At 51.7% G+C, this 15,479-nt stretch overlaps 1 protein-coding gene across 1 annotated transcript in view; it reads right to left on the bottom strand.

Annotated features, from left to right (window-relative positions):
* Positions 1–722: 722 nt before the first annotated feature.
* LOC147959568 (uncharacterized) overlaps positions 723–15,479 on the bottom strand; it is a 45,976-nt gene continuing 31,219 nt past the window's right edge. The window contains exon 2 of the mRNA XM_087532738.1: positions 723–1,343. Coding sequence (XP_087388864.1) covers positions 723–1,343 — 621 coding nt within the window. The remainder of the gene's footprint in view (positions 1,344–15,479) is intronic.

A 15,479-nucleotide genomic window follows, 5' to 3' on the forward strand; every position in this document is an offset into this window, starting at 1 on the left:
CGGCATCGCGGCCCTTGATGGCGTCCTCCCAAGCCTTCATCTCCTCCTCCTTCACCTTGCGGTCACGTGCTTCTTTTACGCACTCATAGCAGGCTCTTCAGCTCACCCTCCAGCTTCCGGCAGCGATCACGGGCGGCCTCGGCGCCCTTCAGCGCCGCCTCGCAATCGGCCGCAGCTCTGGCGGTGGCCTGCTTCTCCTTCTCGAAGGCCGCCATGTCCTGGCTCAGAGACGCTCAAACCGCCGAGTCGGAGTGAAGCCAGCCTGAGGCCAGCTCCAGGCGCTCGACCACTAGGTGTGGGTCCGCACCTAGGAGGTCTTCCCGCAGCTTGGCCATCCCCGAGAAGACACGCTACAAGACTACGAAGGGAGCAAAAGAATTCGTGGCCAGAGCCGCAGCAGGAGGAGGAGGCGACATCATTACCAGAACCTAGAAGATCAAGGGCTCCGGAGCCCTTGGGACATCATCAGTCGAGCCGGGCGCCGGCACTTCCGGAGCTAGCGGGGCCACGGGGGCTGATTCATCCTACCGATGCTCCTCCTGGCCTCGCGAGGGCGATCGGGCTAGCGAGGTGCAGGTGCTGTCGCCTCTCTGTTCTGCAGAGGGGGGCACAACCGCGGCATCCTCCTTCCTCTTCTTCGCTGAAGACACCGGCCTGATCAACCAAGGGCGAATGTCAGAAAATAGCAAGTACAGGCAGGAACAAGACGAGACTCGAAGCACTTACTGATCCATTGCGACATAGTCCACCTTCCACTTGGGGAGCCTGAAACCCGAAAGTGTCGGGGCCTGAGGAGTGGGAACACGGGCTCCGAAGGTAGAAGACGGCGCAGCAGAAGTGCCGGAGCTGGCCCTAGGCAGTGCCAAGTTGGAGGCATCATCTGGAGGGACTAGCAACGATCTACCCCTTGTCGGGATGAGGGGCAGCTCCCTCTCCTCCAGGCGGGCATCGGCCTCGGCGTCATCTGGCAGAGCGTGGAGGATGTTGGCCTTGCTCAAGGGGGAGTTCTCTCCCATCTCCTCGGGAGTCTCCTCCGAGTCCTCCTCCCCCTCTTCCTCTCCGCGGGACTCGTCAGAAGACACCTCCACCGGCTTCGGCGTTGCAGAGGCCCCAGCGAGCGCCGGCGGCACTAGCCCATGCGCATCAAAGGTCGGCCTGGAGGCAACGAATTGCTCCGAGTCCTTGTGATGGAACAAAGGAACAAAGGCGCTCGGCGGGTACTCTTGGTTATCCCCAACCAAGAGGCGCAGAACTGCAGTTAACTCATCATCAGGCAAGGCCATTGGGCTCAGACGAATCTTGTCTTCTTCATCTCCAAGCTTCCACAAAGGGTGCACGCACGCCTGACAAAGTGGCGCAGTAGTGCCACGGGCGGCATCACTCCCAGGTACGCCTCGCAATAGTAGGCGAAGATAGACAAGAGAAGAATGGAGTTGGGATGGAGATGGAGCGCCTGCAGCCCGAAGTGGTCGAGGACCTCGAAAAAGAAATCAGAAAAGGGGGGAACCAACCCGGCGGCGATGCTGCTCGTGAAGAAAGGGAAGAAGGTGCTTCCCTCAGGTTCCGGCTCGTCGGAGGCAAGCCGGAGCTCCGTCTTCCCCCTCTCGTTGCTCTCCCTCGCCGTCAGCAAGCGCGTGGTGGCTAGGTTCTTCTCCATGACGTTGGGAGCATTGAGGGCTGGCTCGAACCAAGCCGGCGCCGAGGAGGACTTGACCTTGCGTGGCGCCATTGATCGTAGATGCGGAGCAAGGTTGGAGTGGATCTGGAGGTTTCGGCAGCAAAGAGCGAGAAAGGGGATCTAGAGCAAGGCGAGGAAGAAGCAATGAAGGCAAGCACTGTCTGCGCCAACCTTTTTGTCAAGTCGGGCAGTTGCTGAGGCAGCATGGGGAAGAGGAGGCGCCCACATCCAATCAACCGCCATGCGTCAACCAAGGCCGCAGGCTTTTGGGGCCTGTCGCGCTCCGCGCTTGACCTTTGGCTTTGCCTCGAAGCCAAGCCCGAGCGCGCCTTGGGTCTGGGGGCTACTGTCGGCGTTCTGGGAACGGGGATCCCCAGACTTGCCTACCTGCGGCCCACGACGTGGCTGAGTTGGCAGGTCTGTACGGCCCATCCTCATCGACAAGGTATTCAAGACCCTTGCGAGGGGCCAAGCCTCGCGAGGCAGATGACGCAACACCTCCTCAGGAGCAGCCTCACCAGGAAGGCTCACGAGGGGCGGAGAGATCAAGGCAAGGCAAACCTCGCGAGGTCCTCGTGACATGAGCCATGACGATCGAGGCTAGGCGAGCGCCAGTGCGCGCAGTGTCCTTGCTTCCTCTTTGGTTCCAAGGGGCCAAGCGCAGGCGCGGAGTACCGAGGCATCAAGGAAAGGTTTCCATATCGGTGCAACGAGACCAAGACCAGTAGGACGGCAAGACGAAGGTCACCCTGGAGTCCAAGACAACATCACCACTAGATCCTTTTGTAGGCAAAGACTACTTTTGTCAGGATAAGCTGTACTAGCTATCCCCTTTCAAATTGGCCGTTGTTGGCTCCCTTCCCGCTCAATATTTGGGGAGAGGACCAGGGCCTATATAAGTAGAACTAGCCACCACAGTAGAAAATACATCGACAACGAGAGAGAACTCATTCAGAGGCATCTCACCCACACAAGTTCACCAAGCACAAGAACACCTCAACCTCAGGAGGCTGTTCTTCCCATTGTACTGTTCGTCATTAGCCCAAGAGGCAATCCACTACCACCACACAAGAGTAGGGTATTACACCACAACGGTGGCCCGAACCAGTATAAATCATGTGTCTTTGCCTTGTGAGTTCATTGAGTTCGTCTATGAGATCTTAGAGAGGGCGCAGATCGATAGGGAGAAAACCTTTGTGCGCACCCCAGTGTTCGAACCTCGAGGGCTTTGCCGGAACCCGTGATCCGACAGCATGTGCTCAGAATGTTTGGGTGCTACAATAGCTTGAATCAAGTGGTAGTTAATCTTCCAAATAAGATAGTGATTGATAGAGTTCTCTAGTCACTATCACCAAGCTACTAGAGCCTCGTGGTGAACTATAACATGCAAGGGAGGGACATGATCCTAGATATGTTCGCGATGCTTAAGGCCATGAAGGTAGAAATCAATAAGAAGCATCAAGTGTTGATGGTTAACACGACCACTGGTTTCAAGAAGGGCAAGAATGGAAACTTCATGAATGACAAGCCAGTTGCCACTCCAGTGAAGAAACCCAAGAACCCAAACCCGAGACTAAGTGCTTCTATTGTAAGGGGAACGGTCACTGGTAGTGGAACTGCCTCAAATACTTGGTAGATAAGAAGGCTGGCAACTTCAACAAAAGTATATTTGATATACGTGTTATTGATGTGTACCTTACTAGTACTCCTAGTAGCACCTATGTATTAGATACCAATTCAGTTACTAATATTGGTAACTCGAAACAAAAGTTGCGAAATAAAGGGAGACTAGCTAAGGGTGAGGTGACGATGTGTGTTGGAAGTGTTTCCAAGGTTGATGTGATCACCGTCACATGCTCCCTCTACCTTCGGGATTAGTGTTGAACCTAGATAAATGTTATTTGGTGTCTGCGTTGAGCATGAACATGATTAAGATCGTGTTTTATTGCAATACAGTTGTTCATTTAAGTCGAAGAATAATGGTTATTCTGTTTACATGAATAATACCTTCTATGGTCATGCACCCAATGTGAATGGTTTATTGAATCTCGGTCGTGGTGATACACATGTTCATAACATTGATGCGAAAATATGTAGAGTTGATAATGATAGTACCACTTGATGAAGCCATGTACCTAGGGTAGGGGCACGGACCTGTCCAAGAAGCCCTACCCTAGGACATCCCTAGAAGAAGTCACCTTTCAATTGACTTGAAGGTATCCCACTCGACGGGTTCAAGACACTTGACCAAGAAGCTATCACTCGACCATGAAGCCAACCACTCGACCGCCAGGAGACCTAAAGTCACTCCGCAGGCAAACGGTCGGCTATTAAGTAGTCTTTATGGTCATTATAGCACTTTATTTAGGGGCGTTACCAGTAACGCCCAACCTTAAATGTACCTTAAACCCTGCATTACTGAGGGCAGGAGGGGGCCGGCAAACACTATATAAGCCAACCCCCTCCTCAGTATGAAGGGTTCGCACCCCTGTAATTCACACGCCAGTAATCCAGTCGACCGCCTCCGGGCACCGAGACGTGGGGCTGTTACTTCCTCCGCGAAGGGCCTGAACTCGTACATCTTGGTGTGTTTACAACTTCCCAATAGCTGAGATCTAGCCTCTCCATACATACCCCCCTACATCACTGTCAGAGTTAGAACCACGACAGTTGGCGCCCACCTTGGGGCCGGAATCTTAGCGCCTGATTGGAGAAGTTGCGATTTTTCCAATCCCTATGATCATGGTTTCGTGCGGAGTTTTGGTGGAGGGCCGCGAGATCCGCCTCGGCGCGCTCACGTTCATTGCCGATGACTCCGCCTGGCTTCAGGAGGCGCCACTCGACATCGACGCGCTCCCCGTCCGCAGTGTGACGCATTTCCGCGCATGCGTTCGTGGCGTCCTCCTGCGGCAGCCGTCGACCCAGTATCGGTCGGCCCCCGTATCATCTCCCCACTCTGTCTCCCACCGGCGCAAGCGCTCCGGTCGGTCGAGACTTCAGAGGTGGGTGAGGCATGCCGTGGCTCGTCAGTCGGCCGCCCCGCAAGTCACGGCAATCGAGCCCGACGAATCCCTCTGCGGCCTGTTCGACCTGTCGACTGGCTCCACGGAGACCACATCCGAGTGCGATAGCAGCGACCCAGCGGCTGAGATCCTGGCGGTCGATGGAACGCACAGCCCTCCCGGTTTTCCTCGCGCTGATGGAGGCGCGGGTGGGGGCGACCCGTCGCATCCCCACGATGAGTATCTCCCCGAACCTCTCACGTCATTACAGCGAGAGGAGCTTCGCCGCCGGAACATGGACGCGCTCCACACTCCTATCGTCGGAGGGACCCCCGAGGCCCGGGCCTTGGAGGACGCGCGCTTGGCTAACTTGGCCGAGCGCACTCGACTAGAGAATCTCCAGCAAGCACTCGACGAGCAAGCGCGTCAGCGGGCTCCAGAGTCTAGTCGACGCCAGCTCTTCCCGCCGACGCAGGTATACCGAACCCCAGTTCAGAATTTGGCCGCCGCGGCCCGTATAGTAGAATCGATTCAGCCCTCCCAGTCGGAGGCTGGCAGGGGCTTGTTACAGATCAGAGCATTGCTCCGGGCGGCGGGAAACCAGAATTCCGCTGTTTCTCAGTCGCGGAATAGGATCCACAGTCGATCCGTTGCAACAGATACAGTCCAGTCGGCTCACAGCCCGCGGTCGCCCCCGAGGCATGAGGGACGTGGCGACCGGCATGATCAGTACAGAAGGAATGAGCAGTATGATCACCGATCCGATCGTGATGATCGACGTCAAGTGCCAACCCCTCCCCCGAGGAGTGGGTCATATGCGCCTCGACATCGAGATGACAGGCGCCCTCATAGCGTTGGGCAGAGGATTCCCGTCGACCCCAGGGACCCAGGCTTTGACGCGAGATCTGTCCTCGTTCAAGGCTTGGTTGATAGGAACATGGCTCATCGGGAAGGCCAGAACAGAGATGCGCCCGCCAGCAGCAGAATACGTGTTTCAGGGCCAGAGTGTTTCAGTCGAGCCATCAGAGCCGCAGTGATTCCTCCCAACTTTAGGTTGGCGACGGGAGTCAGCAAGTTCACCGGTGAGTCTAAGCCTGACACTTGGCTCGAAGATTACCGAGTGGCTGTATAGATTGGCGGTGGCAATGATGAGGTGGCCATGAAGCATTTGCCTCTCATGTTAGAGGGCTCAGCCAGGGCGTGGCTAAATCAGTTGGCACCCAGCAGCATCTACACTTGGGAGGACCTCTCCCGAGTGTTTGTCACCACCTTTGAGGGAACATGCAAGCGACCTGCAGGCCTTACAGAATTGCGGTCTTGCATGCAGAAACCGAATGAAACTCTGAGGGATTACATCCAGAGGTGGATCACACTGCATCACACGGTTGAGAATGTGCCAGACCATCAAGCAGTTTGTGCCTTCAAGGAAGGCGTTAAATACAGAGAATTGAATCTGAAGTTCGGTCGAACCGAAGAGATGTCTCTGAATCGGATGATGGAGATTGCCACCAAATACGCTAATGGTGAAGACAAAGATCGACTCCGGAGTGGCAAACACAAGGCAGTCGCCCAAGAAACCAGAGGGAACTCCAGTCGGAAGAAAAAACGGAAGGCCGAACCAGCCGCCCCTGGGGAGGCCCTGGCCATGGCCCAGGGAAACTTCAAGGGAAAACCCAAGGGCCCCTGGAAGCCCAAGAAAGTCAAGCATCAGGATGGGAATGATGTTTTGGATCTGCCATGTCACATCCACACCAAGAAAGATGAAGAGGGTAATTTTATTTACCCAAAGCATACCACTCGACAGTGTCGGCTCCTAATCCAGCAGTTTCAATGCAAGCAGTCCAAGGACAAGGAAAAAGAGTCGGACAGAGTTGAGGACAAGGAAGACAGTGACGATGGATACCCCCAAGTCAATTCCACCCTGATAATTTTTGCCGATGTCGAAAGCAAAAGTCGACTAAAAGTCATTAACCGCGAGGTGAACATGGTTGCTCCGGCAACGCCCAGTTACCTGAAGTGGTCTCAGACTGCCATCACATTCGACTAGTCTGATCACCCTACGCACATTGCCACCCCTGGGAGGCAAGCTTTGGTGGTCGACCCAATTGTCGAAGGCACTCGACTGACCAAAGTCCTGATGGATGGTGGCAGTGGCCTGAACATACTGTACGCTGAAACTTTGAAAGGAATGGGCATTCCGATGTCCAGACTCAGTACCAGTAACATGAGCTTCCACGGAGTCATTCCTGGGAAGAAAGCCCAATCACTCGGCCAGATTGCTCCTGATGTGGTTTTCGGTGATTCAAAGAATTACCACAAGGAAAAGTTGACATTCGAGGTTGTGGACTTCCAAAGTGCTTATCATGCCATTTTGGGCAGGCCAGCTTACGCACGCTTCATGGCCCGACCATGTTACATGTATCTCAAACTGAAGATGCCTGGCCCCAAAGGTGTGATCACTGTTACGGGCAATCGGAAGAAGGCGGAAGAGTGTTTTCAGAAAGGCTCAAAGATTGCAGATGCTCAGATGGCAGTGGTCGAGCTGCAAGAGTACCAAAAGATTGCCAATCCGAGTGAATTACTACGGGCCAAGAAGCCTGCTTCAGAATCAGCTTTTCAGTCGTCCGGTGAAACAAAAATAGTCCACGTTCACCTGACCGACCCCGATGCTGCCCCGACACACATCTCAACGACGCTCGACTCCAAATAGGAAGAAGCGCTCATCCAGCTCCTCCGTGAGAACTGGGACATCTTCGCATGGAAACCCTCTGACATGCCTGGAGTTCCCAGAGAGCTGGCTGAGCACCGTCTACGAGTCGACCCAAAATTCAAGCCCGTGAAGGAACATCTTCGACGGTCCGCCGTCCAGAAGAAGCAAGCCATTGGCGAGGAGATGGCTCGGCTCTTAGCAGCAGAGTTCATCCGAGAGATTTACCACTCCGAGTGGCTCGCCAATGTCGTCATGGTCCCCAAGAAGGAAAAGTCACTTCGCATGTGCATTGATTTCAAACATATCAATCGGGCCTGCCCGAAAGATCATTTCCCTCTCCCTCGCATCGACCAAATAGTCGACTCGACTGCGGGGTGCGAGAGATTGTCTTTTCTAGATGCCTATTCCGGGTACCATCAGATCCGTCTGTATGGACCCGACGAGATCAAAATAGCTTTCATTACTCCATTCGGATGCTTCTGTTATGTCACCATGCCGTTCGGCCTCAAGAACGCCGGAGCCACGTTCATGAGAATGATTGAGAAGTGTTTACTCACTCAAATCAGTCGGAATGTGGAGGCATACATGGATGATATAGTGGTCAAGTCATGCAAAGGTTCTGACCTGCGGACTGACCTTGCTGAAACCTTTGCCAACCTCAGGAGGTACGATATCAAGCTCAATCCATCAAAGTGCACATTCGGAGTTCCAGGTGGAAAGTTACTCGGTTTTCTCGTTTCCGAACGAGGAATCGACGCCAATCCCGAGAAAGTTGGCACCATACTCTGGATGAAGCGCCCTGTGCGTGTACACGATGTCCAGAAACTTATAGGTTGCTTGGCCGCTCTAAGTCGATTCATTTCTCGTCTCGGTGAAAAGGCGTTGCCTCTTTACCGACTGATGAAGAAGTCTGACAAGTTTGAGTGGTCTCCAGAAGCTGACGCAGCATTTGCAGAGCTCAAAGCTCTGCTCTCCACCCAGCCGGTGCTTGCTGCCCCAATCAGTAAAGAGCCTCTGCTGCTGTACATTGTGGCCACGGGACAAGTTGTCAGTACAGTACTCACGGTCGAGCGGGAAGAAGAAGGAAAGGCCTTCAGAATTCAGCGCCCAGTTTATTATGTGTCTGAAGTTTTGACCCCTTCAAAACAAAGATATCCTCACTACCAGAAGCTTGTATATGGGATTTATATGACCATGAAGAAGGTTGCACATTACTTCTCTGACCACTCCATTACAGTCGTCAGCGACGCCCCATTGTCAGAGATCCTGCACAATAGAGATGCAACTGGTCGAGTGGCTAAGTGGGCGATTGAACTCCTTCCCTTAGATATCAGGTTTGAAGCAAAGAAGGCTATCAAGTCCCAAGCAATCGCAGATTTCGTCGCCGAGTGGATTGAACAGCAACTTCCGACTCAAGTCCACTCGGAGCACTGGACCATGTTCTTCGACGGATCTAAGATGCTGAATGGTTCCGGTGCTGGGGTAGTATTAGTCTCCCCCCGAGGAGATAAGCTCAGATACGTTCTCCAGATTCACTTCGATTCCTCCAACAATGAAGCAGAATATGAGGCACTTTTGTATGGGTTGCGCATGGCCATTTCACTCGGCGTCCGTCGCCTCATGGTCTATGGCGACTCAGATTTGGTGGTTAATCAAGTGATGAAGGAGTGGGACGTCAGAAGCCCAGCTATGACTGGCTATTGCAACGCAGTAAGAAATCTAGAAAAGAAATTCGAGGGGTTAGAGCTTCATCACATCCCCCGACTGAAAAATCAAGCCGCAGATGATCTGGCAAAGATAGGCTCCAAGAGAGAAGCCATTCCCAACAATGTGTTTTTGGAGCACATCCGCTCGCCGTCAGTCCAGGAGGATCCCTTCGCAGAAGAAGCCCCGCAACCGAAAAGTGCCACAGATCCGACTGAAGTCGAAATTCCTGCTGTGGTCGACCTAGTCATGGAGGTCTTGGCTATCACCCTTGACTGGACGGCACCATATATCGCGTATATCTTGAGGAAAGAACTCCCGGAGGACGAGGAAGAGGCTCGACAGATCGTCCGCCGATCCAAGGCCTTCACAGTCATAAAGGGACAGTTGTATAGGGAAAGCGCGACTGGAATCGGTCAGAAATGGATAACACCAGAAGAGGGTCAGATGATCCTTAATGATATCCACTCGGGGACCTGTGGTCACCATGCGTCCTCTTGGACCATTGTGGCTAAAGCATACCGAGCAGGATTTTACTGGCCAAGAGCAAATGAGATGGGAAAAGAGATAGTCGACAAGTGTGGAGGTTGCCAGTTCTACTCCAACATGTCACACAAGCCTGCATCAGCCCTGAAGACCATTCCACTCGTCTGGCCCTTTGCTGTCTGGGGACTGGACATGGTCGGTCCACTGAGAATAGGCAGGAGCGGATTCACGCATGTGCTTGTGGCAGTCGACAAGTTCACCAAATGGATTGAAGCTAAGCCTATCAAGAATCTTGATGCTTGCACTGCTATCAGTTTCGTCAGAGGGCTAACATTCAGATATGGAGTCCCGCATAGCATCATCACTGACAATGGGTCAAACTTCGATTCGGACAAGTTCAGAGCTTTTTGCACCTCTCAAGGCACTCGAGTCGACTACGCATCAGTCGCCCATCCCCAGTCGAATGGACAAGCTGAAAGAGCAAATGGTCTGATTCTCAAAGGACTAAAGCCTCGACTGATGCGTGATCTCAAGCACGCGGCAGGTGCTTGGGTCGACGAGCTTCCGTCAGTTCTGTGGGGATTGAGGACCACCCCGAACCGGTCGACTGGAAGAACTCCATTCTTTCTGGTTTATGGAGCCGAAGCAGTTCTGCCAAGTGATCTTCTTCACAACGCACCCCGAGTCGAACTTTATACCGAAGATGAAGTAGAACAAGCCCGGCAAGACGCAGTCGACCTCCTAGAAGAAGAAAGAGAGATGGCCATGATCAGATCAACCATTTATCAGCAAGACTTGCGTCGATTCCACGCCAGGAATGTCAAGAGTCGAGCCTTCCAAGAAGGGGATTTGGTCCTCCGAGTGGATCAGCAGAAACCACACAAGCTTGCTCCTACTTGGGAAGGCCCCTACATCATCACCAGAGTCCTCCACAATGGAGCGTATCACCTCTACAATGTTGATCGCCAGATCGACGAGCCACGAGCTTGGAATGCGGAACTACTCCGCCCCTTTTACACTTGAGTTCTCCCTTGGACGGGATGTAATAAGAAAAGAATTTCCCGTAGTTCATTTTTATCAAAGACAAGAGTGTTCCAATAATTGCTGTCACTTTTGTTTGCGTGCGAAATCCCTCAATGGGTGACTTAGCTGCGAATCCGTTTCGCCTAAGTTCGAAAAATCCTACCGAGTGGAGAGCCAGACTCCCATTCGGGGGCTTAGCTGCAGCCCAGTGCTTGCCTAACTGTTTAAAATCCTACCGAGTGGAGAGCAAACCTCCCACTCGAGGGCTTAGCTGCAGTCCAGCACTCGCCTAAGTTCTCTCACTTAGAAACTTAGCTGCAGGCCGACACTCACCTAAGTTTGAAAAAATCCTACCGAGTGGAGAGCGATCCTCCCACTCGGAGGCTTAGCTGCAGTCCAGCACTCGCCTAAGTTCTCTCACTTAGAGACTTAGCTGCAGGCCGACACTCGCCTAAGTTTGAAAAAATCCTACCGAGTGGAGAGCGATCCTCCCACTCGGAGGCTTAGCTGCAGTCCAGCACTCGCCTAAGTTCTCTCACTTAGAGACTTAGCTGCAGTCCGGCACTCGCCTAAGTTTGAAAAAATCCTACCGAGTGGAGAGCGATCCTCCCACTCGGGGGCTTAGCTGCAGTCCAGCACTCTCCTAAGTTCTCTCACTTAGAGACTTAGCTGCAGTCCGGCACTCGCCTAAGTTTGAAAAAATCCTACCGAGTGGAGAGCGATCCTCCCACTCGGGGGCTTAGCCGCAGCCACTTGGAACGGGCAAGTGACTTGTTGGAAATCATACATGCTGATGTGTGCAGTCTGATGAGTGTTGATGCGCGCGGTGGATATCGTTATTTCCTCACCTTCACCGATAATTTGAGTAGATATGGGTATGTTTACTCAATGAAGCATAAGTCTAAAATGTTTGAATAGTTCAAGCAATTTCAGGGTGAAGTTGAGAAACATCATAACAGGAAGATTAAATTCCTACGATCTGATCGAAGGGGAGAATATCTGAGTTATGACTTTGGCTATCACTTAAGACAATGTGGAATTGTTTCATAGTTGACGCCACCTGGAACACCACAACATAATGGTGTGTTCGAACATTGTAATTGTACCTTATTGGATATGGTGCGTCCTATGATGTCTCTTGCCGATCTACCATTATCGTTTTGGTGTTATGCATTAGAGACAACTACATTCACTTTAAATAGGGCACCATCTAAGTCCGTGGAGACGATACCATATGAACTGTGGTTTGGCAAGAAACATAAGTTATCGTTTCTTAAGGTTTGGGGCTGCGATACTTATGTCAAAAGGCTTCCGTCATAAAAGCTCGAACCGAAAGAGGACAAATGCGTCTTCATAGGATACCCAAAAGAGACGGTTGGGTATACCTTCTATCTCAGATCCGAGGGAAAAGTGTTTGTTGCTAAGAACGGGTCCTTTCTCGAGAAACAGTTTCTCTCGAAAGAATTGAGTGGGAGGAAGATAGAACTTGGTGAGGTTGTTGAACCTTTACTTCAACCAGAGAGTAATGCAACACAGATAAATGTTTCTGTGGCACCTACTTTAGTTGAAGAGGAAGCTAATGATGATGATCATGAAGCTTCAGATCAAGTTGTTGTCGAACCTCGTAGGTCGACAAGGGTACGAACAACTTCTGAATGGTACGACAACCCTGTCTTAAAGGCCATGTTCTTGGACAACGGTGAACCTACGAGATATGGAGAAGCGATGGTGGGCCCAGATTCCAACAAATGGTTAGAGACCAGGAAATCCGAGATGGGATCCATGTATGAAACCAAAGTATGGACTGTGGAAGTATTACCTAAACGGCAATAGGTCATTCAGAATAAATGGATCTTTTAGAAGACAGACGTTGATGGTAATGTCACCATTTATGCAGCTCGACTTGTCGCAAAGAAGTTTCGACAAGTTCAAGTAGTTGACTACGATGAGACTTTCTCACTCATAGCGATGCTAAAGTCTGTTGGGATTATGTTAGCAGTTGCTGCATTTTTTGATTACGAAATCTGGCAGATGGATGTCAAAACTGAGTTTCCTTAATGGTTTCGTAGGAAAGGTTGTATGTGATACAACTGGAAGGTTTTGTCGATCCTAAGGATTCTAAAAGGTATGCAAGATCCAGCGATCCGTCTATGGACTAGAGCAAGCGTCTCAGAGTTGGAATATACGCTTTGATGAAGTGATCAAAGCTTTTGGGTTTATACAAAGTTTGCAAGAAACTTGTATTTACAAGAAAGTGGGTGGGAGCACTACAACATTTCTAATAAGTATATGTGGATGTCATATAGTTAATTGGAAATGATGTAGAATTTCTGGAACGAATAAAGGGTTGTTTGAAAGGAGTTTTTCAAAGGAAGACCAGGGTGAAGCTGCTTACATATTGGGAAATAAGATCTATAGAGATAGATCAAGACGCCTGATAAGACTTTCATAGAGCACATACCTAGACATGATTTTGAAGGAGTTGCCTGAGTGGTAAGGTGTGAAGTTGACTGAGACTCAAAGCTCGACCACGGCAGAAGAAGAGAAAGGACGAGCGTCGTCCCCTATTCCTTAGCCATAGGCTCTATACGGTATGCCCTCCTATGTACCGCACCTGATGTGTGCCTTGCCACGTGTCTGGAAAGGGGGTACAAGAGTGATCTAGGAGTGCATCACTAGACAGTGGTCCAAATTATCCTTAGAGGAATAAGTAAATGTTTCTTGGTTATGGAGGTGATAATGAGTTCGGCGTAACGGGTTAGGTTGATGCAAGCTTTAACACCTATCCGATGACTCTGAGTAGCAAACTAGATACGTATAGTGGAGCAACCATTTGGAATACCTCCAAGTGGAGCGTGGTAGCAGCATCTACAATATGACATAGGGATTTGCAAAGTACACACGGATCTGAATGTTGTAGACCTGTTGACTAAAACCTCTCTCACAAGCATAACATGACCAAACCCTAGAACTCATTGAGTGCTAATCACATGGTAATGTGAACTAGATTATTGACTCTAGTAAACTCTTTGGGTGTTAGTACATGGCGATGTGAACTATGAGTGTTAATCACATGGCGATGTGAACTAGATTATTGATTATAGTGCAAGTGGGAGACTGTTGGAAATATGCCCTAGAGGCAATAATAAATTGGTTATGATCATATTTCCTTGTTCATGATAATCATTTATTATCCATGCTAGAATTGTATTGATCAGAAACTCAAATACATGTGTGGATACATAGACAACAACGTGTCCCTAGTGAGCCTCTGTCGGACTAGCTTGTTGACCAAACATGGCTATGGTTTCCTAGTCATTGACATGAGTTGTCATTTGGTAACGGGATCACATCATTAGGAGAATGATGTGATGGACAAGACCCAAACTATGAACATAGCATATGATCATGTCAAGTTTATTGCTATCATTTTCTGCATGTCAAGTATATGTTCCTATGACTATGAGATCATGCAACTCACTGACACTGAAGGAGTACATTGTGTGTACCAAACGTCACAACATAACTTGGTGACTATAAAGGTGCTCTACAGGTATCTCCGAGGGTGTCTGTTGAGTTGTCATGGATCAAGACTGGGAATTGTCACTCCGTATGACGGAGAGGTATCTCGGGGCCCACTCGGTAATACAACATCACAATAAGCTTGCAAGCAATGTGACCAATGAGCTAGTCACGAGATCTTGAATTACGAAACGAGTAAAGAGACTTGCTGTAACGCCCCGAGACCGATGTGCCAGGTGTCGTCCAGTTATTCGCTGTTGTTTCCTTGTCATTGCTTGCGTGTCATGCATTGCATATCATGTCATCATGTGCATTTCATTTGCATACGTGTTCATCTCATGCATCTGAGCATTTTCCCCGTTGTCCGTTTTGCATTCCGGCGCTCCGTTCTCCTCCGGTGGTCATTTCTATCTTCTTCTTGTGTGTGGGGATTAAACATTTCTGGATTGGACCGAGACTTGCCAAGCGGCCTCGGTTTACTACCGGTAGACCGCCTGTCAAGTTTCGTACCATTTGGACTTCGTTTGATGCTCCAACAGTTATCCGAGGGACCGTAAAGGCCTCGTGTGTGCGCAGCCCAACACCCTTCCAATTTGGCCCAAAACCCACCAAAACCCTCTCCATCATCTAGAGCGTTCAATCAAGATCGCGTGGCCGCAAACCGCACCTCATTTGGACTCTCCTAGCTCCCTCTACCTATAAATATGTGGCCATCCCCGAAATTCTCACGGATGAAACCCTAACCTTCTTCTCCATCGCGCCACCGGACAATGTCCGCCCTAGCCGGACAGACCCGCCGCCGCGCCCAACCACTCCGCGTCCGCCACGTCGCCTCCACCGCCGCAGCCTGCCCGACCCACGGCCGGCCCGCCCCGGGCACGATCGCTCCCCACGCTGCCACCCACGCCGTGCCGCCCGACTCCCTTCTCCGCCGCCGCGCGCCTGCGTCACTCCGGTCGCCGCGCCGCCCGGCCGGAGCGCGCCACCGCCGCCATCCAACTCCGGCCATCAACGGCGACGGGCGCCACGCCGCCCGGCCGGAGTGCGCCACCGCTGCCATCCAACTCCGGCCATCACCGGCGACGGGCGCCGCGCCGCTCACCGACCCCGCCGGCCGCCTCCCGCGTTCACAGGCCGCCGCCCCGCGCCGGGATCCGGCCGGATCCGGCGAGATCCGTCCCGGATCCGCCATCTCCGGCGAGATCCCGCGTCTTCGGGCCACCGTCGTCGCTGTCTCCGGTCGTGCTCCGGCGAACCTCGTCCACGTCTCGGATTCCGTGCCAACCCTAGATTTGAGATCTGTGAGAGGTTGATTTTTCCCTAAGTCCTGAGATTTCAGATCCATGTGCCCATA

The sequence above is a fragment of the Triticum urartu genome, chromosome 7A, assembly GCF_056163025.1.
Source record: "Triticum urartu cultivar PI428250 chromosome 7A, HENAU_Tu73, whole genome shotgun sequence".
Classification (NCBI taxonomy): Eukaryota; Viridiplantae; Streptophyta; class Magnoliopsida; order Poales; family Poaceae; genus Triticum; species Triticum urartu.